Source organism: Amblyomma maculatum, chromosome 4 (genome assembly GCF_055883805.1).
Source record: "Amblyomma maculatum isolate TAMU_Amacu chromosome 4, ASM5588380v1, whole genome shotgun sequence".
Taxonomy (NCBI): Eukaryota; Metazoa; Arthropoda; class Arachnida; order Ixodida; family Ixodidae; genus Amblyomma; species Amblyomma maculatum.
Window position 1 is genome coordinate 83,888,248 of NC_139347.1, and position 27,503 is coordinate 83,915,750.

General features: G+C 41.7%; 1 protein-coding gene across 2 annotated transcripts; it reads right to left on the minus strand.

The window, feature by feature from the left end:
• Positions 1-120: 120 nt before the first annotated feature.
• Positions 121-26,836, minus strand: LOC146191544 (uncharacterized). Of its 2 annotated transcripts, none has more exons than XM_084602068.1 (21): positions 26,427-26,836; positions 26,198-26,381; positions 24,930-25,047; positions 23,804-23,869; positions 23,220-23,285; positions 22,968-23,152; positions 22,798-22,874; positions 22,625-22,698; positions 22,275-22,432; positions 19,429-19,695; positions 16,400-16,619; positions 13,707-13,817; positions 11,631-11,675; positions 9,687-9,998; positions 6,728-6,850; positions 6,149-6,266; positions 5,508-5,658; positions 4,001-4,063; positions 3,845-3,917; positions 3,678-3,731; positions 121-543 (listed from the first exon to the last, which is right to left on the minus strand). In XM_084602068.1, the coding sequence occupies exons 1-21, from the start codon at positions 26,722-26,724 to the stop codon at positions 376-378; spliced, it is 2,931 nt and encodes a 976-aa protein (XP_084458194.1). In that variant the 5' UTR covers positions 26,725-26,836; the 3' UTR covers positions 121-375. The 2 variants fall into 2 exon arrangements, with proteins under 2 accessions (XP_084458194.1, XP_084458195.1); XM_084602069.1 differs by having other exon boundaries at positions 126-543; positions 26,198-26,345.
• Between the last annotated feature and the right edge of the window lie 667 nt (positions 26,837-27,503).

Consider the following 27,503-nt stretch of genomic DNA (forward strand, 5'->3'; position numbering starts at 1 on the left):
TACTGAACATTGATAGTTAAAAGAAATAAAAGTCCAGCGTAGATGGTTTAAAGAGCACTATTTAATGCCAGCACATAGATGCTAGATGAAAGTATACAAGCTCAAATGAGAAAAAGTAACACCTCATTTGGTTGTCCTTGTGTCATTCTTATTCTATGGTGGATTACTTGTACATCATGCCAACTGTGCTTGCAGGGGGGTGCCACAAGTGGTAGATAAATCAGCTGATGGAAATTGGGCCACTTTATACCACTGTGATGTTTTTATTCATTGTATAATGGAGCATATATCTGCACAGGTCTAGAAATGCAGAACAACCGATATTTTGTCTTCATTTAATACAGCATATTTAAAAGACAGCAGTGTGATGCTTGCTCACTCTGAATCTGAGTCATGTGGGTTGAACCCATTCTGGTGAAGAGCACTCTCGATTCCAGTCCGATTTATGGCCATAAGCGGGTGCATTGCAGATCTTAGGCTTGGGTAGAGCTTTGAAAATAAAATTTCTTGGGCTGCCAACAGCTGCTTCACACGGTGCCGCTCCTGTGCAAACAACAATAAAAGATGGCAATCCCATATGTCAAAAAATTGCAGTGTGCTTTGTAAACAAGGTCACAATCAATCGATAATCATCGTCCAAAACATTCTACAGCGCGAAATTTTAAACTCGATAAATTGAGAACTCATGAAATTTTGCTGGTGACATCAAGCAACACTTTATTATATTTGGAGCCATGGGGGGTGGAAGAAGGATCGAGCATTTTTAGATCAGCTCGGGGAACAGTAATAAAAAGCCACTTTGGAGCAGCTTTGGAGCAATAAAAAGAGTTTCAGAAGATTCAATTTATGTTTTAACAGGCTCAAACGTTTTCATTAATTGCAATTTTCCATTCCTGATATACAAAAGAAAAATAACTATAATTTGATTCCTTTATGCTGAACGGCCGCAGCGGCCGCTTTTCGATGGAGCCGAAAAGCAAAGCGCCCGTGTGCTGTGCGATGTCAGTGCACGTTAAAGAACCCTCAGTGGTTGAAATTTCCGGAGCCCTCCACTACGGCATCTTTCGTAGCCTGAGTCTCTTTGGGATGTTAAAGCCCATGAACTAAACCAAACCTTATATTCAGCATCCAATGGTTTGCTGACGTGCACGGATCTCTGACAAGACAAGAAAAAAAATCCAGAACGTGTACAACTGTTTAAAACAACACACGTGATCTGACCAACAATTCAGAACTAGCAGCAAACAGAATGCTTGATTCTGTACTTCTCAATTAAACATCAAGCTTGCGTATACTTTTTTGTTTTTTTACTTGATAGATTTAAATGTGGAGTCTACTATTTTGATGCACTCAAGCATCGCCACTAGTTTAGAGTTTGCACCAGTGAGCAGAACACATCCGTTCCCTATCTAGTACATATCCTTTTAAAATGACCATCGGCATGTGCAGAAGGATTCCTGGGCACTGGACAGTAAGTAGTGCCTTCATGAAGGATAGACAGCATTTTTCCTTTAACTTTTTAGCTTCACTCTCATCTGCCTTCTAATGTTTTAGCCTGACTGATGCTGGAGCTCTCTCAATTTCAGCATGCTGGCGATAGGCCTCAAAAATAGCTTTTCAGCACTCTCGAGCATTTTTCTAGCGAGTGGCACTTTCAGCGCATCACCTCCATAATGTTTAAAATATGATTTTGTCTGATGTAGGCTTGACACGCTTGTTAATTAACAAAAAGGCAAGAGCAGAAGCTTTACAACAACTTGTACAGTCTCCTAACGGCTTGTGGCAGTTTGCAATATCTGCTCTGCTCACTGCTCTCACTTCTCCACCGGTGGTTCAAGAAGCTAGGAGAAATGTGCTACGTCAAACGCGCAAAAAATTTTTGTGCAACTAATTCTTTCCAACTGCTTGCAGCTTGCTCTAAATTTGCTTGGAAACAAACATTTATAATGCTCTACGTTCCTCTAGCTCATGGAAATTTTATGCATTAGGCCTAGTGCAAGATGCATTATACTCTGCCACCGGTGTGTACACGCACCTCACAGCAGGCTACTACACTGCTGTGTTTCTCATGGCTGCCTAATCGAATTGCACTGGATCACGTTTTTTGCACGCAATGCCATTAATCGACCACTCTGTGGCGAATAGCCGTGTATTTGGTGGCAGAACATTGAGATAGCCAGTATGGAGTAATTTTGGAGCAATATTGCATCTTGGAGCTGGATGGAGTAAGTGGAGCAGTACTTCCACCTCGAATGAAGATGTAAATATAATTTGGAATTTCTTTTTTCCCAGAGATTTCAAGGTAGCTAAAGTGACCTTCACTTGAGAGCCTCTAGGAGAACTCAGTTTTTTAATGGTTTTTGGGGCAATGCACACAATGCGTAAGTGCAAAGAAGAAGAAGGTGGCTATGATATGAAAATGAGCGAAAACAAGCTGCTGAGAAAGGCAATGTACTGAAAGAGTTGAGTGAAGTTGGGAAAGCAAAGAAGGGCAAACAGGTGCAGGGCTACACAGTTTGAAATCACTGAGTAGCAGCAGCACGGTACGGTGACAGCAGCTGCTGCTGTGTGCATATATGCTTGCATTACACTATAGAAGGCTTGGCTGATTTTCTCTATCATGGCGTACACATCTGAGGTGTTGCCTAATAACATCGCTACACAAGCTGCTTTTGTATTTGAGTGTGGCAAGTGCATTTTGGAGCGAGGTTGGGATGAGGTCAGCTATTTTTGGCCTAAGCACTTTGAGATTTCGTTACACCACAGTAATATTTCTTTTGGAATTCTCCCGAGTTTTAAAGCTTTGCGTTACATTCGTTCAAATAAGCTAAAACTAATTTTTCATCCTACTGTCATCCTTGCTGATGGCCCAAAATAACATCAACATATCATCAAAATAACATCAAAATAACACCCAAAATAACATGAAAAATGAGACTGTGACTTCTAACACACAATTACATGAAACATATGCTTAAATCTTTGATTTTTCGTGGAATCACGAGGAACTAAAGGATTTATTCGTCATCAGCTCAGTTACGTCTACTGCAGGACAAAGAGCCTCTCTTGAGGATCTCGACTCTGCCTGCATCTGTACAGCTGACCCTGCTGTCTCTTGCGATGTTTACTTTCTCTTGAAATCCACTGTGTTATACCAAAGGGAATATTGGCTGCCTGTTTTCAGTATTATATACCTCAGCCATATGACTTAAACTTCTGGAACTTAACTAGAGTACCACTGACTCTTATTTTCCCTCTAATTAAGCCACATTAAACCTGATGCAATGAAAAATGATGACTGATTGATTCTGCAAGCAGTACAGCACTCCTTAATGCTCGAATGGTAGTACAGCACAAAAATAAACAAGTTTAGAGGAGGCTTGTCTTCAGTCTGGGTGAAGACAAGAAGGTAAAACTAATGCTAGTAGAGTTTATATGTGGCATCTCAGGAGTGAAATATTGCCGTCCCGTGACAATATGTGAAAATTAAAGGCTTCACATATTTCTAAACCTAGCGCTGCTATTTGCAGGGCCTTGAAAGACACCAGCTTCATTTTGCCATGTCACTGCTTAAAACTAAATTTTTCATTCATGCGTGGAAAGAAAAAAAGTGCTTAGAAGCTAGCAATGTGTCAGAGAAACAATTAAAAAATAAAATAGAACTGCAGTGTACAAACCTTTGGGGCTTCAAAGCAGGCAGGGCAATTTTCTGCAATGATTGGCAGCTTTTTCTGAAGAAGCAAACATCAAGCAAAGTAAAGACATCAGACCATGCTACACAATTTAAGTTAATTGTAATCAGAGATTAAAAAAGTAAGTAAAGTAATTTAGAAAATATACTCACTTCTTCGGCAAATTTTCGGAGGTTCTTTTCTCTCACATAGACAAAAGGCCGTGTGACTCGGAGGTCACCTTCCCTTTATGAACATAAAGCAAGGATACACAATATTAATCGCATGCCACAATGTTCAATGCATGCCCCTCTCCCACTCTGACTTACCTAACTGTATAATTTGCCTTCATTGTCCTGAGACGGCCGTTATGAAATATGGACATGAGAAAGCTATTGCAGAGAAATAACAGAGAAAAATTCCTGTGAGTAAATAAAACGGTAAAGTTCTTAAGGCTGTTAAATAAACAAGATAACCAAAATAACTTGCAGCTAGGCTAGTTGGTAATAGTACCAGTGTGAGATGAAATGACAACAGAAGTGAGATGCAAACCGAAAAATGAAGTTTTGTCTATCTGTTGTTCATTAACACTTCTAGTGTGAAATGGTCGCTCTGAAACAGTGCTAATGAACTGCCTTTGTGTTCATTTTCCACTGGGCTTATATGTGCTTGCACTTCACTTGAAGCTGATCAATCAAACGTGCTTGGGAAGAGGAACCTGATCTACCTGTCTCGGTTCTTTCAACACCAATGCACCTGAGGTACCACCTTTTACCAAAAGTAACCAGGCAACGAAATTTATTTCTCAGCCATGTAGTGGAGCACTTGCCTCTGCAGCTTTAAACCTGCACAAGGTAAGAACCATTGTCCTCGAGCTTTGACACATTTTTTTATTTAATTTCATAACAACACTGTGAGCCTTTCCCAGTCTCACAGTGTTGCCCATTGCCTCGTTACTTATGGAAAAGACAATACACCGTGAACATTGGACTGTCCTGGCTGCATACATACAGGTGTATGTACACGTGTGTATATGTGTGCATGCTTATGGCATAGTTGCCGGCACTGGTTATTATCGACATAAAAAGGCACTTGGTAGCCAAAAAGAAAAAAAAAAGAAAAGAAAAAAGGTGGCTGTTCTATGTTCTCTACACTGAGTGTGCTCCATTTGCGCCTTGAACCCTAAAACATGATGCAAAGCCAACAGCACGGGATATGCGTACATCCACAAGGAGTGCTCTCCTCACCGAGTGCAATCAATAGGTTAGTATGTACTTCATTATGAAAAAGCAGGCTGGCTAAAATTGGCAGATATGCCAAGATTAACTGTATAGTATTATATTCCCTGCTGTGAAATGGTGATACGGAGAACTGTGCGTGCTATTACGCAAGCACTTGAGCAGGAACAGAGCGACCCGCTGTTGTCCCAAAATTTGTCAGCCAACACTACTTGGGCTGAACCACACAGCAGACAGATAGCTTTGGAGACTATGCTGTTGTGTGCTTCTGCTGACTTGTTACTCCTGAGGTATATGACAACCATGTTAACCGTTGTCTATATATATATGATTAGATAAAGGGTGTAATGGAAGGATTTTGACACACCTTCAACTTCAGAGTGAGGCTTAACTATTTAGTTGATCATTTCACTGGTCACTGACCATAGTGACTATGGTCAGTGACCAGTGAGTCGATCAACTAACCATGATTCCTGATCAGACAGTATGCCATCGAACCCTCGACTACATGAGGTTTAACTATATTTTCCTTTTAAACAACGGGAGCACCGAAGAAACCAGTAAAAAAAATTCACACCAAAGTTGTGATGCATCTGACCTTTCAGCCAAGTCATCTAAATGCTGCCCCAGTGCAAGCACGTTGTAACCTTCTCTCCGTGCACAGGCGTAGATGCGGCCTCGCTTCATGCGGCTGCAGAAGCTGCAGATGGAGGTGCATTCAGGAAGGGTAGATGCTTGCTCAACAATGCCTGCCAAGAAAACATTGTTCATGTTACATATAAGACTTTGGTATTGCTAATTTTTTATGTAACACAAAAAACATGGAATATAACTGAAGGCAATTGAAATTTGTGAAATGAAACTGAGCTGAGCCTTTCCTCAGATTTGAGAGACTCCCACTTGCAAAGAAACCACGTCCATCATAACACAACTGCACATCGGAGAAGCTCTGCATTTAAGAGGACAACAAGAACAGTTCCAGTCAATTTTTTTCTTACAAAAGCCCTTTCTTAAGTGAAACTACTATTTTTCACCTCAATGAAACACAGTAATAAATAAATAGAGGTCAGTATCGGTTTATCCGCAGAGTCCCAAAGAAAGAAAAGGTTCTGAAAGGCAGGCATAAATGGATGGTGCTAGTACAAAACAAACGAATGACAGAAGGCTGACCAATATTATAGTAATTCCGCTGATATTGCACAAGTATGTGAGAAGGGGGAAAGAAGATCTTGTTCTTACACTGTTCTTCATAGAAGTACGGAACACCCAACACTTCCAAATAGTTCTTCAAGGGGCTTGGATCATACAATGAGCTACCAGGATCAACTGTCACAGCACCCAAGTCAAAGTTCTTTCCCTAAAAGAAGAAAAGGAAAATAAAAATAAATGCACCAGCATTGTAATGTGCCAGCATATACAGCAGACAAACTCAAAATGATTTTATGTATAACAACAAGATAAAGAAGAAAAAAGCAACATAAAGAAGTAGCAGTTAAGTAACAGAGAAAAAAAAAAAAGACACAAAGCTGTCTCTATTTTCACTGTCATTAAAAGCAAGCCAAAAGCATAAAATATTGCCACGCTGACTTGAATACATACGAGCCAGTCACAAGGCTTTGCCCATTGTTTCAATGCCAAATTTGACATCAGAAAGATTTAAGGCCAAATCTAAAGGAAAAAATGGCCGCAATTTTTAAAGCCGCTTAAAATAAAAATAAAAAAAAAGTGGAAAAAGAAAAACCCGTACTATTTTTGTGCGTAATATGCAAACTATACTGCTGGCAATAACAACATTTTAATCGGGGCATGGGCACTTACTCGTTTTCTGAAGCAGAACTGAAACTGCCGTAGAGTGTGGAGCAAAGAAAGGGAGTCCTTTCCTCCAGATAGACAGACTAGGATTCTGTCTCCATCAGCGATCATGTTGAACTCATTAACAGCCTTTGAGAGAAAAAAACAAAAGAAAGCATTTAGAAAGCGTTTATTGGCAAGGAATGCTGTTATAACATTTACCTGTTACACAGAGATAATATCTCTGCAGAATACATACGCTTACAGGAGCAGTGGAAATATACAGAAAATATCTATACTATACATGAAAATATGAGCAAATGTACAAATTACTCAATCAGCAAGGATCCAAAACAGATAGTTTAGAGTAGACTTAAAATACTGCTTGAATTTTAGCTTCGTTCTGCTTTCCCTTGTGCGCACATTCAAGTTTCAGGGTGCAGTTACAAGCAAAGTGGTCCTGAAAATATAACTTTTAAAAAAAAAAATTTTTTTTTTTTAAATGTACAGCAGCAGTGGGAGTAATAAATGTGCAGTATTAATATCCTCCGCAGGTCAAGGCAACTTTGCTGCAACACAATCAGTCAGTGGAACTCTTGCACAGTAAAGTTCAGTAAAAATGTTTACTAGTTGTTGCCCGGTAATTAAATGGCTAGTTGCTAAGCGCACAGAACTCATTTACAAAAACGTGCTCGGAAATATGTTTCATCTCCCTTTTATCTTCTCTTTACGTGACAATTACTTATTTCCTGTTATCGCATTTTATGTCATCATATTGCCAACCTCATTTAAGTCTTGTGGAAATGCCATTTTTACATGTATGAAATGCAGCAGAAAATCCAGCATGAGTTTGATTGCATGTATAAACCCTTAAACGTGGTATTGACCTCCATAGTATCAAAGTCATTAGAGAGCTATAGCGTAGCACGATCCGTGATACACTTCCATCGGCGTCACTGTGCACGCACAGGACTCATTGGGGCTCCGGATAGGATCACATGCTAGTCGTGGCAGCCCATCAGCTTGTTATAGTCAATTGCACTATGCTATAACTCTCTATTTAAGAGGAAATAGTTAAGAATACCGTGATAAAACTGAAAGCAGCGGAACTGCCTATGAGGAGGTGCCGCATGCCATCCAGAGTTGCGAACGGCTGTCCTTTTCTGCCCTGCATTTTTACCGTCTTCAGTTCCTCAGCAGCTTGCTCCTCCTTGTTTTTAGGTTTATGGGCAGCTTCACTTTTTAGAACGGCAGCTCTACTCAATGCAAAAGCCAAGAGGGACGTCGTGCCGGGCATCTGACCTTCAGCCAACCCAATGGTCAAACCTTCAAAGTCATACCACAGTACCATCAGTGTTGACCCATGCTCTCGACCTCTGACCACAAGTGATGTCATCCAGACAAACACTACATCAAAAGCTCACATGATTCGTGACATCACAAAATTGCGTGATCACTTTGTATAAAGAGGCTGCGGAGCCGCTCCCTCGTCAGTCATGGATCGGGAACTGAGCAAATCGGATTGTGAGGGATTGCGGCATTTGGCCGTAGGCAGGTGACATGGCCAGGCACTCGTTCATGGATGGGTTCTGTGAAGCGAGACACGTGATGATACCACGTGCTGTCACAAGGTTGGGAGGAGCTGCAAAACTTGGGTTGCTGATTTGAGGTGGGAGGACTGGATAGGAATCACCTTCCTGACCACTCGAATGCCGAGCAATGCACACTACTTCTAAGCCGCACAGGCACGCTGTTATGGCTTTATATCTGTGTTGAGTGCCAATTACGAGTACCCAAGCATCTGAATTTGCCAACGAAAAACCGATAGCATAACCACGAAGAGCTACCACTCAGCCTTTGGTTTAAAATTTCTTTTTCTTGTGTGCATCACATGCATTGGACTTCGCGAGGTTGGCTTTTTTCTGCACGCATGCCGTTTTACCCTATTTGTCATCCATTCGCCTCCGTATGTTGGTCTTGCGATCTCAACTGGGAGCATGCCATGATTTCGCTGGAGATACAATGCCATGATCAAGTGTATTCTACTACATACATTTATTTCTTTTTATAATGAAGCCTTTAGTATAAACAATATATATATATATATATATATATATATATATATATATACATACAGTCAACTATGGAAGGCAGAATGGGACTTTACCATATCCTTGTTTACTATAGCGGGGTTGTACTTCACCACATCTGAGGGGTAATTCAGGCGCGCTTAGAATGCCCGGCTTCAGTTCACTGATACCCTTAACCTCAAAGAGTCTGCAGAATGGGAAGGGTTTCGACAGAAGTCTCGACACTCGCTACTCAGTCGTTGCACACAGGACGACTGAAGTAATCAAATTAAAGCTCAAAACTAAATGAAATGAAAAGAAACTTCTCACAATTGTTTCCATGCCACTTAGTTTCTATGCAAAGATCGCCAATGCAACAGCAGAACTTCAAAACTTGTGTAATGCAAAACTGACGGCTGCATTCTGTAAGAACGGAATGTCCCCTCAAGATCACTTAAAATACCACTAGTGCACCTCAAATGGCGTCACTAAACATATTCAAATTGCATTTTTGAACACAAACCTACTGGACAGAGTTGAATAAGGAAAACAAGTGCCAAAAGAAAATCTTTAATCTTTAAGCAAATCTTTTTTTAGATGCTTTCTTCTTTGCCACAACAAAGAAAACACTTTCTGTTCAAAGCACAAACAGTGCCTTTTTCAAAAATTTATCTGCAATAAGCATACCAGCGTATATCTATGAACACATATAAGCAAACCTCAAATCGCTACTACCATTTTTGATAAATAACAGTCCGAATTTTCGTCCGACGCCAAACTTACTTCAGTAACCAAAATCAAAAGTAAGGCGACTTCTTTGCGGGCCACGCTGGCAAGTACGGAGAAAACATGAGCAGCGAGACACAGCCTTAGAAAAAATTTCAATTATATACGCATTTTCAGCAATTTGACCTTGCCTTTAAAAAGGGCTTGAATATGTTTTTCGGAGGAGCGTGCCATTGAAAGTGCTGTGGGCTGGGTGCCTTGATTTGTGGGTAAGCTTTCCTCGAAGCCACAACACACAGTGGCAAGCTCTTCTGTTCTGTTTTGGTTTCAGACTGCCTCCTCTGCCGTCCTGTCCTGTTTGGGACAAATGGGGGATCTCTGAACGGTAGGTGCACCCCTTCCAGCAGCTGCTTGGCTTCACTTGGAAGGAGGAACCAGCGGAGCTCAGCCGCCTCTGTGCTGAACATCAGTGTCTGGTCAGCCAGCTGAGCTCTGAGAGCAGCCTGCTCATAAAAAAGAAAGAAAGAAAGAAAAAAAAAAGCCACTGTTAGACCATGAATTATACTCTGACTGGTACTGCATCAGATCAGTCCATTAAAGGCAATCATACTGTGATAAATCAACTCTGAGCAAGGTGTGATCCAAATCAATACTACCTAAAACACTGTATTTACTCTCATAATGGATGCACCCCTACTTTGTAAGGTGCTTCTTTTGTTCCCTCCACGTAACCAATGCACCCATTCTTCTTGGCACACAGTATGCTGAATGAGCAGGTGACCAGTCTTGAATGTCAAAACAACTAGGCAATAATGTTAGGACCCAATGGTTGAATGTCGACCCTAATACTGCAAAGGTTTCTCCGCTGGACATGCCTTATAAAAGACTGTAGCAACTTGCTGTGTTTGGCCTTCAGGCTGAACTTTAATTGCGCTCTCTGTGGACAGAATTATAAGCTGACATGCAGGGTTAAGACAAAATTTGTCCATTCTGCTTTTGAGCATGAAAACCGTGCTAGAAGGCACTTTCATATTATTTAGAAGGTAATCTGTACTGGGTGAAGTATTCGCTCTATCAAACTGACCTTTGTGCCATCATTTTTTCCTCAATAATACACCCGTGTGAAAGATGCACCTCCAGTTATTTTCCGAGATTTCTCTTGGAAACAAGTGCACTCATTACATGGGTAAATACGGTATTTCCTGGAAATAAGGTGGCCGCAGTTGACACGGGACAAAGTTTACTGGAGGGATATGGGAGATGGTTTTGTTCTGCAGTAGATCAAAATTGGTGTGATTATGATGCTGAATAGCTTTTTTATGAATGTGTGAATGTTTTTCTGCCTAGTCCTACTTCCATCGTGAACTGAGGTAGTCAGAAATGCTATCTTTCACATCTTTGAAGGTAGTAAATAATGCAGAAAACAAACTGTCACAGGCTAGCTGGTGCCTGGGTACAAAGAGGTGTTGGCACAGACAGACAGAGGCAAAGGAAGGAAACCCAGGCATCCACATTGTTGTACACTAATGTTCTTTTTTTTTTCGTATGCTCCTGTTTACGCTACTTTTTCGCAGTTCATATGGGAGAGGCATCGACATGAGAGACGTACGAATGGCCACTGCTGATCGTTCCTTCATAAGGTGCTTGGACAGTATAAAGTGCGAACCAATGTAAAACTCTCTGTAAACACACTGCATTACATAGCAACGGAGCACTTTGATAGCAGGAGACATGCATGCATTTTTTCCAAGATGTGAAGCCCATCAAATGAGGTTCAAAATCAAGTGAAGACCATCCTTCCATGATATCACCATCATCACCAACCTAATTACACCCACTGCAGGAAAGAGGCCTTCCCATCAGGTGAGGCCATCCTATCTTACCAAGTTTTTGAATCCGATTTTCCTCCTCGACTCTCTGTCAACCATTCCATGCCATCAGTATGACAGTCAACCAAACTACCCATGACAAGCACACCATAAGTATGACGTACATTAGCCAGCTATTCTACTAAGTAAGAAACAAACAAAAAAATAAAAAGACGCTAGTGTATGGACGTCCTCTCCACATAAAATGCCTTCAAAAGGTTAACAGTGGATCTGCTAATCAGTAAAAGAAAAAAAAAGGTACCTTACCTTTTCAGCATTTTCAAAAATGATGTCTACTTCATTCAGGACATCCTGAAAGAAAAATAAGCAACACCTCAGGTCATAGTTGTGTATGGTCATAATTCTTTACATTGGTTCTGATGTACTGGTCACTTGAGTGAGCCGCATTCAGCCTGGAATTGTTAAAATCCGAGTGCGTCCTTTAGCCTACCATTGTAAAGATGGGTGTTTGTACTTCGTTCTGGGAGGAACTCATAATTACATAAGAAAGTTTTAATGTTTCGATCGTTTAGTGTCCCAAAGCAAGACTACGGCTATGAGGAATGCAGTACTAGGATGCTTCAGCTAATTCGACCATCTGTTTTTTTTTTTTTTTAAATATGTAGTCACATTGCACAGTAAAAAGGCGCTGTTTGTTTTTCCACAATCCAAATGCGGCTGCCGAGGCTGGGATTCAATCACGCCGTTGGTAGTAGAACCCCGCTATAGTAAACTCGGATATAGTAAAGTGAAACTGAAGTTCTAGTTCATCTTCCATACATCATTGTATATTTTCCCCCCTTTATAGTAGACATTTTCGGTAAAAATCGGTTATAGTAAAGTGCGTCTGGCCGCGGCGACGACACCCACGATATGACATCGCCGCCCGTGCACTGCCTAGAATCGCGAGGAAAAGATAGTTTTGTATTTGAAAACAGAAAAATAACACCGAGTGCCCTGTGAAGTGGCTTTACCACCAGGCTTGGCAGCGTTCAGGAGAAGCCTACTTTACGGAGGCCTTAGAGCCGTGAGGGAAAGCATGCAGCGCGTAGGGGGAAAAAAAAAAAAGGTAAAGCTGTCTACAAACATGGAAAAGAGGCGGCGTAGTCCGTTCAGAAAGTAAGGGAGTGTAGCAAGAAATAGGAAAGGGGAAGAAACGGGAGAACATTCACAGCACTGTGCAGCACAAAGCATGAGGCAGCGGAGGCAAGAAGTGGAGGTGCAGCGTGTGCGGTCTTGCAACACTTGACCGCTATGTGCATTTATCATTCATTGCCTTTAAAAACAAAAAACAAAAACAGAAAATTAGAAGTGATACTTGTTCATGCAAGGTTTTGATTTTCACATGACATCAAACTCGGTTGTATTCGTAGCCACGTTGTCCTAATGCTCAAAAGGTACTTCCACTAGATGTAAAAAATTTTATAACTGAAATAAATTGCACGAAGAGATGATAAGAGAGAGATGGAAGCTATATCAGAGCGCTTTTTCATTAAGCAACAAGACGTTTTCAGTAAGTGGCCATTTAACTACCAGACAGCATTTTCAGGACCATGTATCACCAACAACTGATATAGTAAAGACTAGTAGTAAAGACTTTTGCTGGTCCCAGCCACTGCACATAAATCCCAGCACATAAATTCAATGCTATAAAGATCTGCTCAGAAATGAAAATGATAACTCTTGTCTATTTATTTAGTGCTCATATTTCAGAAACTGGATGGGAATTCAAAATAATGCATAGACTTTAAGAGGTTGAAACATATCTACAAAACTTTGTTGCAGTGGAGGTTAATGGAGCGTAACAATGAAATAGCTCTGAACTACACGGCCTCCATTGGGGACTGCTCTACCGTTAATAAATCACCATTGCACAGCTTTCACTACCCTGCTGCCTTATGTAAATCGATATATAGATGATAACATTAGGGCAAACCTAGTGGTATAAAGTGCTTGACTGCAGTTTGTATTCGCAAAGGGCAGAACACAATCAATATGCTTAGTTGGCTCCTTCACTCCTGCATTTTTGACAGCCACTTTTTAGAAGAATGAGGTGCTGTTGAAGAAAAAAATTTATCAGCCCTTCTCGGCCACGTTTACAGCAATATAGTTTGTGCAGCAACACTTTAACGGTTGGATTATCTGGTTAGAGGGGTGCCTAGTTAAGCATATCAGCCAATAAAAACTGATTAAGTACTTAGTGTATCCCAAATAATTTTCTAATTGGCATGAGCTGAATAAGATAGGTCACGCTGCATACAAACACTGGACATAAGGGCACACGTAAACTTGGAAGCAGGAATTCTAAATTTATGTTTGCTAATCAGGGAAGAGTTGCCTCACCTGCCAACAACTGCCAACGTCACACGTCTCAATCTCTTCTTCGGACTCTCTGTATGAAAATTTTCCTTCTTTGTATGATATCGAACCAAGCCACTTTCGGTCTTTGAACACCTGCAAAGAGCAAGCAAATGACAACACAGCAGCAGCAGCAGCAGCAGCAGCAGCTGGAAGCATATGACAGGTCGACTAATGAGTTACAGCCGAATTTTGATGGTTACAATCATGGTGGTAAAATCATAAGGATTCACGAAGTTGCCTAGCTGAAGCACGTTGCTACAATGTGCAGAATTTCAAATGTTCCAAATACATTTTCATATAACAGTGGATGGCATCAACATGGAATTGCCAGTCACGGCATACACGGTGCAAGCCCACATATCGCCGACATGGTCACCAGCCCGCAGTACACACCGCAAACAGTGAGTGGCAACATATGACCGCAAATAAATGCTGTTAGTCAGAAATAGATTTATGCAAACTTGTGAACACAAATCCGGCGCTACTGAATTCACATTTTCATTATATTTCGATTCGTGTTCCGATCGATAACAAAAGGTATTTTCAAAAACTCCCACAATTAACATTAACAACATTTTACTATGTTAGTACTTCTAGGAAGAAATCTTATAAACACTCAATTTTTTGTGCACCACGCTGTTTCTTAAGATTAGGACATCTGCAATATTCAGTGCCATTACCTAAAGCTTTTGCTATCTAATATTTACTTCCAGCAGCTTACGTGACACCATCAAGAAAACAGAATAAATATTAATTCTGCTCATCAGCTAAGAGTTGAAATTGGGTATCACTAAAAACGGTGACGGTCTACCCTTTTGCAGTAATTAATTGGGCCCATTTTTCAAAGCACATATTTACAGCTTCTTGCAGTTGAGGAAAAACATTGTAGCAGACAGTGCCAGTACTGCCTCTTCAACAAACAATCAAGAGCGAAACAATAAGAAAAGCTTAAAATAGCCATAGCTAAAGGCACGTTTCATCAACCTGAAGCAAGCTTTCCTCCTCAGTGAAACCGAAAGGTGCGTTTCAATGAGTGATTTAGATTCTGATCCTGAGTCCTGAATTGACAGCATTGGTACAGTCCCTAGACTATCAGTTTTGTTGCGAAAGCAACACTACGCAAGCCAGCTCGACTCGTTGCGTATGCTCGTATGCCATAGCCGCAAATGACAGAAGCTGCCAACTTAGGTCTCTCGTCTCACATGGGACGGTTATGTCAGAATCAGTCTGCCAGAACCCTGGTGTTCACGTTACCCCTATAGGCCACTAAGGCACGTTCATGTGGTTTGTTTAAAGCGGGGCTTTATATGTGGGCTGGTGAAATTTGATGCGTTCAATGAAACGCTGGTTGTGTTCGATTCAATGCTCCGTTGCCCGCAGCCTAAGATTTCGCTATACACTTGTATGCCGTAGCCACAAATGGCAGACGCAACGAAACCCTCAGGAGACGGCGTGCAGAAGAAACGGATGAAGAGCGCGCTGCATGTCTCGAGAAAAAAAGGAAGAGGGCTTTCGCCGGCTTATTCATTGAGCCTGGAGATGTCGAAGGTGGTCGGCGCGCAGAATTCGCACAAAGAGTGGGCAAGCACGAGTTGGCCACGTGAGGGTTTCACCGCCACTTCACGAACAACCCCTTTGGAAGTGTGTGTTCTGTGTGTGACTGACTGCGGCATAAAAATGATCTAACACCGGTGAGTGAAATTATGCACCTGACTCTTCATTTTGCCACAAGCGTAGCCAAGTTGTTGCTTTCACAATTCAACTAGGGTTAACCAAAGCTACACCACAGTCGACTTTGTCTTAACTTATCGAAAGAGCTGCTTTGGATTATCATTTCAGAAAGAAGTGTGAAAGCTCAATTTCTCATTTCTTACCTTTCTTTCCATAAATCTTGGTATTTCAAAGCTTACTGTAAAGGTCTGACCTACGCTTGCATTTAAAAAGAAAACAAGAAGTAATTTACATTAACAAACAATTTTTTTCGTAGCCTTACTAGCAATGCCTTAAAAGGCTGTGACAGAAACAAGTGGGCAATGCATACAGACAAGTGCTTGGCTTGAAAAGAGGTGTTGCACAAAAAAAAATTTATATTCTGTAAAATGGTACACCGCAGATTCTATTTCATGCAACAGAATAGCATGTGAGTATTTAACCTCAATGGTGTAAAACATGAAACCTGGGAAGCACTACATGAATATCTTTGAGCTCGTAATAATAATAATTGGTTCACAGGAAAAGAAAGGCGCAGCATCTGTAACACTTGCTCTGTGGACACCTGAGCCATGCCGTAAGGGAAGGTGGGAGTGAAAGTGCAAAGAGAGAAAGAGGTTCTCTAGTGGAGGTCTATGGAGTAATTTCGACCACCTGGGGATAATTAACTGCACTGTGCACTGACATCCCACAGCACAGGGACGCGTGAGAAAGAAAGTGTAGAAAGTCCTTGATGACAATTAAACAATGCTAGCGCGAAAACTTTTGCTGTCAGCTTCAGCACTAGTCAGTAACAAAGTTTTTATAAACCCTTGACATTTTTATGTGCTGCTAATGCTGAAACGTTAACGTAGGAAGTTTGTTCACTGACTCAAAGCCTGGCTGTTTTGACAGCTTCACACAACAGCATCACGTCATTCGCGCAACTACGCACAGCCGTTTCTGATTACACTAAGATTAGCTACCTGGTGTCTCGTGTGCTTCCACTCGCCAGTCTCGGGGTTGAAGTTGTACTGTGGGAGCAGCTTCCAGCCGTGGCGTGCCACCTGACGAACCGCCTCGAGCACAAAGTCCACCTGGGCGTCTGACGAGTAGAAGGCCAGGTTCAGCCGCACAAAACCGGGTCGCAGCACCTCACGCTCCGAGTGCTCCAGGTAGCGTCGCAGGTGAGTCCTGTCCAGTTTACTAGGACACAAAACATGCACAGAGAAGCCTGAGCACTGTATTTCATAAGACACACAGCAGGAAGCAAATGCTGAACACTGCAGATGTTGCACGAGAAATATAGGGAAAACTTAACAAATGTTTGAGCCCATTTTCAGTCAATGTTTAGATGCTTAGTGGCCATCCATTGGGCCGTACCCCCCCCCCCCCCCCCAATTGCTATTTCTAAAAAAAAAATATTAAATACATTTTACAATTTCACAGTGTGGCTACCATCATGTGCCTCTTTGCTAAACACCAAAATGAAGTAACAACAGCTTACGCAACTGGATTTTTTGCTCATTAAAAGAACAGCAAACAGTGAGTGAGTGAAATATATGAAGTCAAAATATCGCACTGGCATTTAAAATGAAAACCTGCCTCACCACATAATGGCCTACCTTTTATAAGCACGAATTACTTCCGGAATAATAAGTTCAAAGATACAATGCATGTGAGAGGATAACCATGACAGCGCATTGGAATGTGCTGGTACGGTCACAAATGTTGCATTGAAATGAATAAGGCCTGTATACGGTTTCCAATGTATACGTGCTGCAAAGCAGTTGCTGCAGATGTCCTATGCACGAAGCGCTGATAATAACCTATTAATTAAATAAATAATTAATGACCTTTAGATCAAAGCAGCAACTGCACCTCAGTAGCAAAAAGCAAGCTGTCAGAGTGCTGTAACTGCTTTGCGTGCAGAACCCACAGCTTTAAATTTGAATGCATTTTCAAGTTGGCTTCATAAGGCTAAGATTTCAATCAATGCTAGGAACAGTGTAGGCCAGTGAGGTCTTGCAAAGGCAAAATGTGTCGCGTTAACCCTGACAGTGAACACTAGAACAAGCAACTGACTGATAGACACATAGTGTTTGCAGCCTTGATTCAAATCACTTCATCTATGTCTAAACGTACTGGCGCAACCAGCCAAACGTGTAAAACAGATAACTGTTAAATTTATTCAAACCTTTATAACAATGATTAGCAAGTGGTTGAAGGTCCGTTTGGTAGACCCCTTCTAATTATTTTGGTTTTGACATTCTTGAGCAGAGAGGTGTCAAAAGTATCAGCTTAGGCCATGAATATGCACTGAACATACTAACAACGGCTGAAGTTTCACACTAATTTATGTGACAAAAAAAGAATAGTAAGTAAAGGGATGCATCTGTTGATCATTTATAAGAGTAACAGCACACCATAGCGATATCATGAGCAAAATTAGTTTCTGTATGCTTGTGGCGAGGACTAGAATCAACATAGAAATTAATTAGGTTGCCAAGAGCAGTCTAAAAGACTCCCTCGCACTCTGCAAATAAGGAGTAGCTTGAAAAAAATTTTATAGGTAAGTCAACAGCCGTATACGAACCTGCAGTGATTCTTCAATTGTTAAGCAGCACTCCAAGTAATTTTCTGCACAATAGGCAATCTTTGCTCATATACCTTGTATTATTGCAATGATATTAGAGGTCTCATTCTCATAAAGAGTGGCATTGGCCATAACACAAAAAAGCACACTGGTCGACGGAGTGATGACATACTATACTTTTTGGACTATAGTCTGTGGACTACACATGTTTAAAGGTTGAAATTTCGCACAGTGCACACTACCTGCATATGCAGACTGTATATGGCCTAGCTTTTTAGGACCGCTAGTCAAAGCCAGAGAAGCAAGAAAAAATAAGTGGCCCGACTGCCCCTGCGACATTTTGTCAGGCTAAATCCCATAACGGAACCTGCTCTGATACACAATCAGTTACAATAAGCGAGCAATGGAGCAACAAATGGGAATGCACTCCTTATTCCTGCCCAATCTGTTCTCCACCATATCAGACACTCTCCCACAAGCCTGAATCATCCTGAACCCTAAGCTGATTCAGAACACTGCATTTTCTTCTGCCTTGTTGCAATTTAGACCCCTCATTTTCCACACCCTTTTTCCACATTGCAGCAAGCTAGGACTAGTGATGGACCAGTTGGCCTTGGTGACCCTGATTCAGAACATTCAATTCGATGCTTAATACTGCGCCCCATTAAAAGTTTTCGCTTCTCCTTCTCCATTAGGAGTATTCTACAATATTAATGAGCACAATGTTAGTATGAAGCACTTTAACATTAATGTTCGTATGAAGTATTTTAATGCTAGTACTTTATGCCGTGTGTATGAAGATGGCTGAGCCGTCTGTTGGAATCCCATAAAGCATACATGATTCACGGATGCTGCGCGAATTTACGTTCACATAGGCATTCAATAGTGCAAAGAACACATTGCTGCGTTGTTGGTGGCTCCATAACTATTAATTAAATGCAAAGGCAGGACTGAAACCGAAACTGTAACTGGGGCCGGTATGCTTGCACAACTAGAAATTGTGAGGAAAGCCCTACCCTCGTAGCCTTGGCTGCATAGGCACCGAAAGCTGTCTCGAGTACAGATGGCCAGCTTAACCATGAAATTTCTATGCTGCTGTTTGGTACCTTCACTTGCGCATCTTTATACTTGGGATGCCTCATATTCATTGCCTACACCCCCCCCATGATTAATTAAAGCTTCAGTTTTTAATGTTTGTGTTACCTCTTCTCTTGTGCACGTGCCATTTCTAGCGCTTATAATTGTAGTCACGGGAAGCAAACTAGACCAACTTGGTGCACTGACTACTACTGTATACAATATTACTCGATGTAAATCTCAATCATATTCAAGATTTTTTAAGAGGTTGTCGCAGAGTGTAAGTGAACGGGAGGGATCGTTTTGGTGCTTGATCTAGCGGACAGTAAAGTGTCATCTCACCTGTCTTCGGCAAGCAGCTCTTCGTAGCGAGCAGCCAACATTTCGTCAATACCCAACAGGTCCTGAGCATAGGGTCCGGCACAGGCGCAGCCGCCACGTGCCTGGATCCCATACAGATCGTTGAGGACGGCACACACAAAATTGTGGTGAAGAAAGAGGCCTGTGCTGGGATGGCGAACAAGGAAGGAAACGATCGGCAGACGACGCATGTTCTGGCTTCCCAAGACAACCAGATTAGCTGTGTTCCGCCACGCACTCCACATTTTCCTGCGGAAAATAAAGCCATCAAGCGAATAACCTGAATGTAGCAACTATATTGGGCAACACATGAACCAGCGTTACAAGTGCTCTCCTTGCAAGAAGCTTCTGCAAAAAAGCAGCTGACTGAAACTTGCGCAAATAGAACTTTCCGAAATAATTTTATATTTTGACATGGCTCGTATGAAGTTGGCCTTCATTAACAGTGGCGAATATCTAAGAATAGCACATAAAAGTATCCAACACAATTTCCAAGCTGAGGTAAAACATCACCAGGAGTGTCCGCTGTGTTGCCGGACACATTTTCCACATCTACGCACTCAGCGAGCTGAGAGTTTCTTTAAACAGGTCAAGCTTCTCATGAAGTTTGACATTCTGCTACGTGTGACAAGCTGGATGTGCCATGTGTGCCACGTGCCAGCAAAGAGAACAGGTCACTTCTTTCTCTGCAACTTAAATGCAACCACTCGGAAATTGTATGTTATTGTTTCTGTTTGAAATAAGACTGGTACCGATGCATGAGTCCACCTCAAAACTGCTGCCGAGCAGAACGCATTGCAGTGGGAAAAAAATAGTGCTAAATTTCATACGAGCTTAACTATCTTGCTTGCTTTCCGATGCTTGACCGTATTTAGTACTTTGGAGATTTGATAGTCGCAACAATGCAAATAACATTCATTTCCTTTGGAAAAGCTTCATACATGACCCTTGCTCTCATAATAATCCTTGAAGCTTGCTTTGCATAGAAATGAATCACTGCTCGAGATTTGTAGTACTATAGAAATCCTTCCCTCAAAACTCTTTCCCCAAGGATAATCGTGCTTATGTGCAGTTATTTGTAGCGTCTTCACAGCAATTAATATTCCTAGCTTGCACTTCAACACAATGAAAAAGTAACTGTAGAAGACCCTAAATTTTTGCAAGATGTGTACTATTCCTTTCACATCGCCAATTTTTTTTGCATTTTCAAAAATTGCTACACTACTGATTTACCATTAATAACGCCACATTCATAAAAAAAAATTCCTAATGCTTCCTTCAATTTCAGAAAATGTTGGCCTTCCTTATACTCGCTTTTCGATTAGTTGATGCAGCATCATACTATCATATTCAATCACATTAGCTGCAAAAAGCACAGCAGGGTTCAGCGAACTCGCCCAACTCGAGGCGAAAATTCCTGCAGAGTATCAGCGTGATCTCATTTTGGGAGGATGGCTGACAGCAGTGCCCGTGTTTTCTAGCCAGAGTTGATGTCACAGTCTCTGGCAAACCCTGTGGGCATTATGGTGTCTGTGCGATATTTAATAAGCTGAATCCTCGAGTTAATGACGATATAGCGAACCAGGCCATGTCTCCTCTGTCAGAGAGCACAAAGATTGCATCTGCATGGATTTGGCTAGCACCGCAACTAGCACACTGTCCCACACTTTGCTGTTCCCTGAAGTGTGTCTTCATGAAAGGCACAGTGGCTTCACTTCACAAAAATAGTAAAGGACGAGGGGAAGTGTTTGCGTAGTACATCATCATCATCAGCATCAGCCTGACTATACCTACTGCAGGGCGAAGGCCTCTCCCACATTCCTCCAATTAACCCAGTCCTGTGCTAGCTGCATCCACTTGACCCCTGCAAATTTCTTGACCTCATCCACCCACCTAACTTCCTGCCGCCTCCAGCTTCGCTTTCCTTCCCTTGGAATCCAGTTTGTTACTCTAAGCGACCATCGGTTACTCTCCCTTCGCACTACATGTCCCCCCCACGCCCATTTCTTCTTCTTGATTTCTCCGTAACTTGAGTTATTTCTCGGACCCACTCTGCATGCTTCCTATCTCTTAACGTTACCCCTACCATTTTTTGTTCCTAGCCCTTTGCGTTGCCCTCAACTTAAGTAGAACCCTCTTCGTTAGCCTCCATGTTTCAGCCCCATAAGTGAGTGAAGATAAGATGCAACTATTGTATACTTTCCTCTTGAGCAAGACTGTAGTACGTTTCTCGCAAAATGTACATTCCAAATGGCAAGTTTTCATCCCGGTGTAGCACCGTGTGAGCGGAGTTACTTTATGAGCCAAAATGTACTTGCTGGAAGTGAGACTGAATTTGTCTGTCTGAAATCCATATCAGGCTTGCTCACACTGATCGAAAGCCAACAAAAAAGAACCAAAACTGTCATATGGCAAGTGTGACGAAATGAAAAGGTCCGGTCCGTAAGTGCAGTACAATGCAAAATATGTTCAAAACGACGTCACCAAATCCAAAAGGGATGCAGCTGCATGCTGTGTTTTTATATAGGCTACAGTTCTTTTCCGCAGCACTGGCCAGTTCTATGAATTTTTCTCCAAAATTGCAACACTGCAAGCTTTCTTCGCTTTCTTTTTTTCTTCTTTTCGTCAGAAAATCCATCGTAAACTTGTAAACAAACCGATGCTGTGTACGTTTCTATGAGCGCTGCCAGCTGCCGATCCACACTATCAAAGTGATGATGGTGCCACGTCTAGGTCGGCGTCGCGGCTAATACCAGCAATTTTGCTTTTGCAAACGCAGGTATGCAAGAGAAGTTGGGAGAAGTTGAATATACGTCACTGCTCCATACCTGCACAGCTGGTCCTCTTTCGAGACAAGAAACTCCTGATCGATTGCAGCTTTCAGCTGAAAAACAAGGCCGCATCGAACAGCACCTACGATAGAAGGCGTCCCGCCTTCTTCTCTCATCTCAATTTCCTGCAGGTAGCGATGGTCTTTCCTCGAAACCTGAAACAAGCAGAACAGAAGTTAAAAACTAACCAGGCTGCAAAGTTTGCTCCTATTAGTTCTCGCTAAGCTTGACCCGTCTTGCTGATTGTACACAGTCTGTGACTAGGCATGAAAAAAACGTGTTGTCTGTTACATGAAAACCTGAATCTTTTGCAAAGATCAAACAAGCATTTGATGACAAGAACTCACAAAAAACACTGAGCCTCCACCACAACCAGATGGCACCCGACTGACGAAAAGTTTCTTCTTTGCTACCAGCACTCCTGAAACAAAGTATTACATAAAACAAACATGTGTGTTAGAAAACACAAGAACGGCAACCTTGGTGTTCGACAACATAAATCAGGAGATGTCTGTCTCACCAGGAGTTTCAGGTCCCCCTAGAAACTTGTGCGGAGATATGAAGATTGCATCCTTGTATGCCAACCCTTGCTCAATGCTAAAGAAATGGTGGATGTTGCCACAGCAAAGCCAGTTTATCAGTGAATAAGTTAGCTGTAAAGCCATTCGTAGAAATTGCATGGGGTCTCACCCTGGAATGACTGGATTCATGTCGACACTCACGTAAGGTGCCGCAGATGCATAATCCCAGAATGCAAGTGCACCATAGCGATGAAGCAGGGCTGTGATTTTTACGTCATCCAATAGAATGCCAGTGATATTAGATGCTGCTGTGAAGCACCCAATCAGCTGTCTGGTTTCATTCCCAGCATATTCCTGAAGTGAGAAGGAAACAATTCTGATTGTGCTGAATATTCACAAGATTTGCAGCAGTACTTCTTACCTTCAGTTTTTCTTCGAGAAATGAGACGTCCAGCGATCCTTCGTACGTTTCAGGAACTCTCACAATCTCAGCAGAAACAAAAAGAATATTTCCATCAAGCATAGACTGCCAGTACGACCGCGGTCGCACTCAACTGTGATTTGCATGAACGAGCGCCAAGGACAAAGAATCATACTGCAGTACCCTTTGAATAAATATTAGATGTGTACTGTCAAAAATGAAGATGTCACTAGACATGATCATGAATGAGGCATGCTCAGGGACTGAGCATAAGTAATCATAAATATATTACCATAAAAAAGAAAGCAGCACAAATAGAGCACGATATCTTTATTTAATCTCTGCAACTATTACGTGGCTCCAAGTAAGCAAATACAACTGCCGATATTAACATCACTGCACAAATGAAACTACAGTGCAACCAGTAAATATCAAAACAAAGGATGTGACAGTTTTCATTTCATTATCGTTCTATCACGAAGTAACAATCAATGGCAGAGTAATCTTGCTGAAAAGGGGGAAAGTTTTGATTGGCAGTTAGCAAATTAAGTGGAGAATCAAACTGAGCCAAAATTCATAATTACCTCAGCACTGATTTCTCTCCAAGGAAGCAGAACAGAATGATGAGCAAATGTGTCCACAAAGACTACCTGAAATGGGTGCAAAAACAAGTTTCTAAATGGAAAGCGAGGGCTGGAGGAGTAAATTGTACCTCTAGAAACCAATAAAGAAGAGCACTCACAATAATATAAAACTGCCATTTGCATCACTGATAAAGAGAAACAAACTTGCAATGTACACAACCCCCAGTGTGCCCTTGAGAGGCGGGCTGAGATACTGGTTAAGATGATGCTAGTGCTTTTTACCATGTAGGCAGAAAACAAAAATGAAATGCTTTTCAGCCGGCAGCTTACTGAAGTCCTAGTGACACATGCACGTGCGCATGCACGCACACACATAAAAACCCAGATCCCCAGATGGGAACCTGGTATCTATACCTAAATAAAATGACCAAGCTTTCTATTTTACCAAAGTACAAAAAAATTTAGGTAGCTTAAGTGGCTGTTTAGCTTGGCTATGCATGGATATACATGCAAAAGCATTATTCAGCACCTGTTAACTAAATTTTTCTTTGTTTAGCTTTGCTTTGCCACGTTTTATTATATTTTAGCAAAGTAGTTAATGGGTTCTTCAGGATTGTATTGGCATGTAGGACGTCTTTAAGGCAACTTTTTCAGAAGACGTGAAGACGACTACATCCAAAGAGTAGCATGAAAAGTCTGGCAGCTTAGCACGTGAAGAAATGGCTACCGAGAAGGCGCAGCTAGTGCAGCGGTCAGCAAAGCTTATCTCTCTGCCTTGGCTTGGATTTGAAACTCATTGGAGGTAATCTTTATTTCAAGCGCTTCCTCGAAGAAGGCTTCACAGCCACCAGGCGCAATCCAAGGATGTGGGCAGTAATGTTTCTGTAGTAAAAAGTACCATTAATAGCCAATTCTCAATAATTGCCATTGCTGGTTATCTCATAGTACTGCTTGCGGTCAATTTTCTTTCAGTCACATTACTTGCACTTTATTATGAGGCCCTTCCACATTTCTGGATTCAGCAATTAGCAAGTTAAAGATGAAGACTGAGTAATATAAGCCAACCATATACACAGCCAAACTGCCCGAGTATTCCAATGGTTTTTGAGTAGGGAGGAATGCTTACAGGTGGCCTTTCAAGTGCCAGCGCAGAGATGAGTTTGTGCACTGCACCAGTGGTGCCTGTGCCCACAAATATCACAGAGTCACCCTCGCTTGCATTCACGCAGGCCCTTACGATGTCTCTGTTGCAAGAAGACCATGAAAAACAAAATGCACACAGAGGAGAATGTTCCAAATCAACAAAATGATCACATAATCATCCTAAATACAGGAGCAAAGCAGACTATCTTTTTGTCCAGATGAAACTATACTGTTGCTAAAGTTGCATTTAACCAAAGCATTCAATGTCACTGCAGTTCCATCGTCCATACCACACTTCCCATTACTCTTGGTATGGACGATGAAACTGCACACTTCCCATTACTAACAATTCAACGGTGCTATCTGCCCCTTCATGTTTTGGCGAAACTCGCACTAGATACAGTCACAAAATGTATGAAGTTTTAATGTTCAATCTTTTTTTTTTGTTTTCATTGCAATCACATTTGAAGCAGTTAAGTTTGGTTATCTACAATGCCAAGGAAATCAACTGGCAGTTACTGTTTCCTCTCAATACAACTTCTAGAGTGCGTAACCCTTTTCCAGTGGGGAGTTTCGGCTAGATGTACCAGTAAATAGCATAACAAGATGCATAAAGGCATGCAGCCGCATGATATTATTTTTGTTGTGGCTTCGTCAAACTATGCAGGCTAAATTTGCTATCATCAGGGGACTGTTAATGTTCTGCCAGGACATAAGAGACAGCAGTTTTTGTCATGATTCGACGGAACTACTGCAGCAATTGTTGCTCCGTCTGTACAGAACTGTAGATAATAACAAGCAACCTAGTTTCACTGCTTCAGACGATCATGAAAAACGCCAACAGGGATGTAACGCTGAGCTAACAATTCGGCGCTTTCTGAACATTAACTGGACCCTGGTATCGAGCCGGACTCCACATACCACGGAGAAGTATTAAGTGGAAGTTCAAGATCTGGTACTGCAAACAGTAAATGATCTCCTGATTTAATGAATAACGAATGCATACATTATATAAGTGGTATGAGGGAAAAAAAGTTTGGTATGATAATATGGGCGGACAGAGGAAAACGAGCAGCAAAACAGAAAACAACATCGAAGTCAGTAGCACGGTGGCAAGACAGAAATGCGAGCGGAGAAAAGGCTCGCGACGCTAACGCTCAGCTACGAGCTGTTGAGACGGGTTCATTAAGGCATCAACAGGAGACGAAAACAGGCAAAGAATTATTGCTTGGTGAAACTACAGAGTCGTACCTTGCTTCGTGCCTGAACATAGTGGATTGCAGGGCAGTAACCGACGTGGTGGTGTGCGTGTTACCATACATAGGCAAAACTTCGTTGCGGATGAAGTCTTCAATAAACGTCAGTGACCTACCAGACGCTGTGTGATCACAGTAAACGACTGAAAAAAGGAGGAAAGAAAAGGAATACAAGCAGGCTAAAAGGTCACCATGAGCGGAGTCGGTTGCAGTGAACGACTTACCTTTTCGCCGACCGTAAGGACCGATGAAAGTTGCGTCCCTGCCGATGACATTTGAGTCAATGTAATCCATAAACTTCTCATCGCCGACAAGCTTCTTTGTTTTGCTAGTCTGATTAAAAGATCTGACAGCATAAGCTTCAGAGAAATCATAGAACTTTCTGTGAGCGTTGCTTTTGCTGATGTGCTCTTCGATAGCCGGTTGCACTTTGTCCGACATGTTGCGAGGCTGCAAATGAAACAATGCCCTTGGCAATGTCCAAAATCTATAGTTTCGGAGCCCTTTCACTGCTAATGTCATGAAATTAAAATATAAATTAAATCTGACGTGGCCCCCGCTGAAAGAAAGCTGGCACAGCCAAACAGCATCGGCAACCAACTCACACAACGCACATGGCTATGTTGACGATTGATGTTGCTGGCGAGCGGAATGTCCAAGGTATTGCCCATGTTATCCCGTGATGATGTTGTCGAGTTATGGTCCCTGAAAAAAACTAATGAGGCTGATAGCTGATAGATTGATAGTTCGAGCAGCAGTGCCGACTATTATCAAAATTTATTTATAGGCTTCTAAGACGAAAAAATGAGATAATTGTGGCTACAACGCATCGCCAGGTTTTTAGCTTTTGTTTATGCTAACAATTTTGGCTTGCATTTTATGCTTATTAACGACGCGTAATACATTACTGTACATAATCACTACGCTGAAATTTTATATTGAATTGAATTTTATTTTCAAGTTTCTGTTCCATTTTCAACTGTCGAGCGATTGCGCAATGACTACGAACTGCGACTGCAGCTACGATATAATAGAGTATCCAGTTGTACTATAGTGTAATATAATCTCTGCTTCTTCACCCGTGATTCTCGCTCTCGAAGCAGGCTGATTTTAGCGCTGTTGTGATTTATCAACTTAGGTGAATATCGCAGTTTTCGCAACACTCACGTGACCTAAACATAACGTACTATATACTATATACCAGTATTTGTGCCAAAAAAGCTCCGTTTCTGTTATGGCGAACTGTGATGCAAAAATAGTATATAAAAATCTTCCGCAATCACATATTCGCGCAGAAGGCA

Bases quoted from the DNA above. Each gene is read 5' to 3' on its own strand.
- LOC146191544 (XM_084602068.1), bottom strand. From the start codon at position 26,724: ATGACATTAGCAGTGAAAGGGCTCCGAAACTATAGATTTTGGACATTG. The intron at 19,696-22,274 runs GTATGGAGCAGT...TATTTTCCGCAG, and splicing joins AAAGAGGACCAGCTGTGCAG to GAAAATGTGGAGTGCGTGGC. The intron at 544-3,677 runs GTTTGTACACTG...TTGTTTGCACAG, and splicing joins CCTGCTTTGAAGCCCCAAAG to GAGCGGCACCGTGTGAAGCA.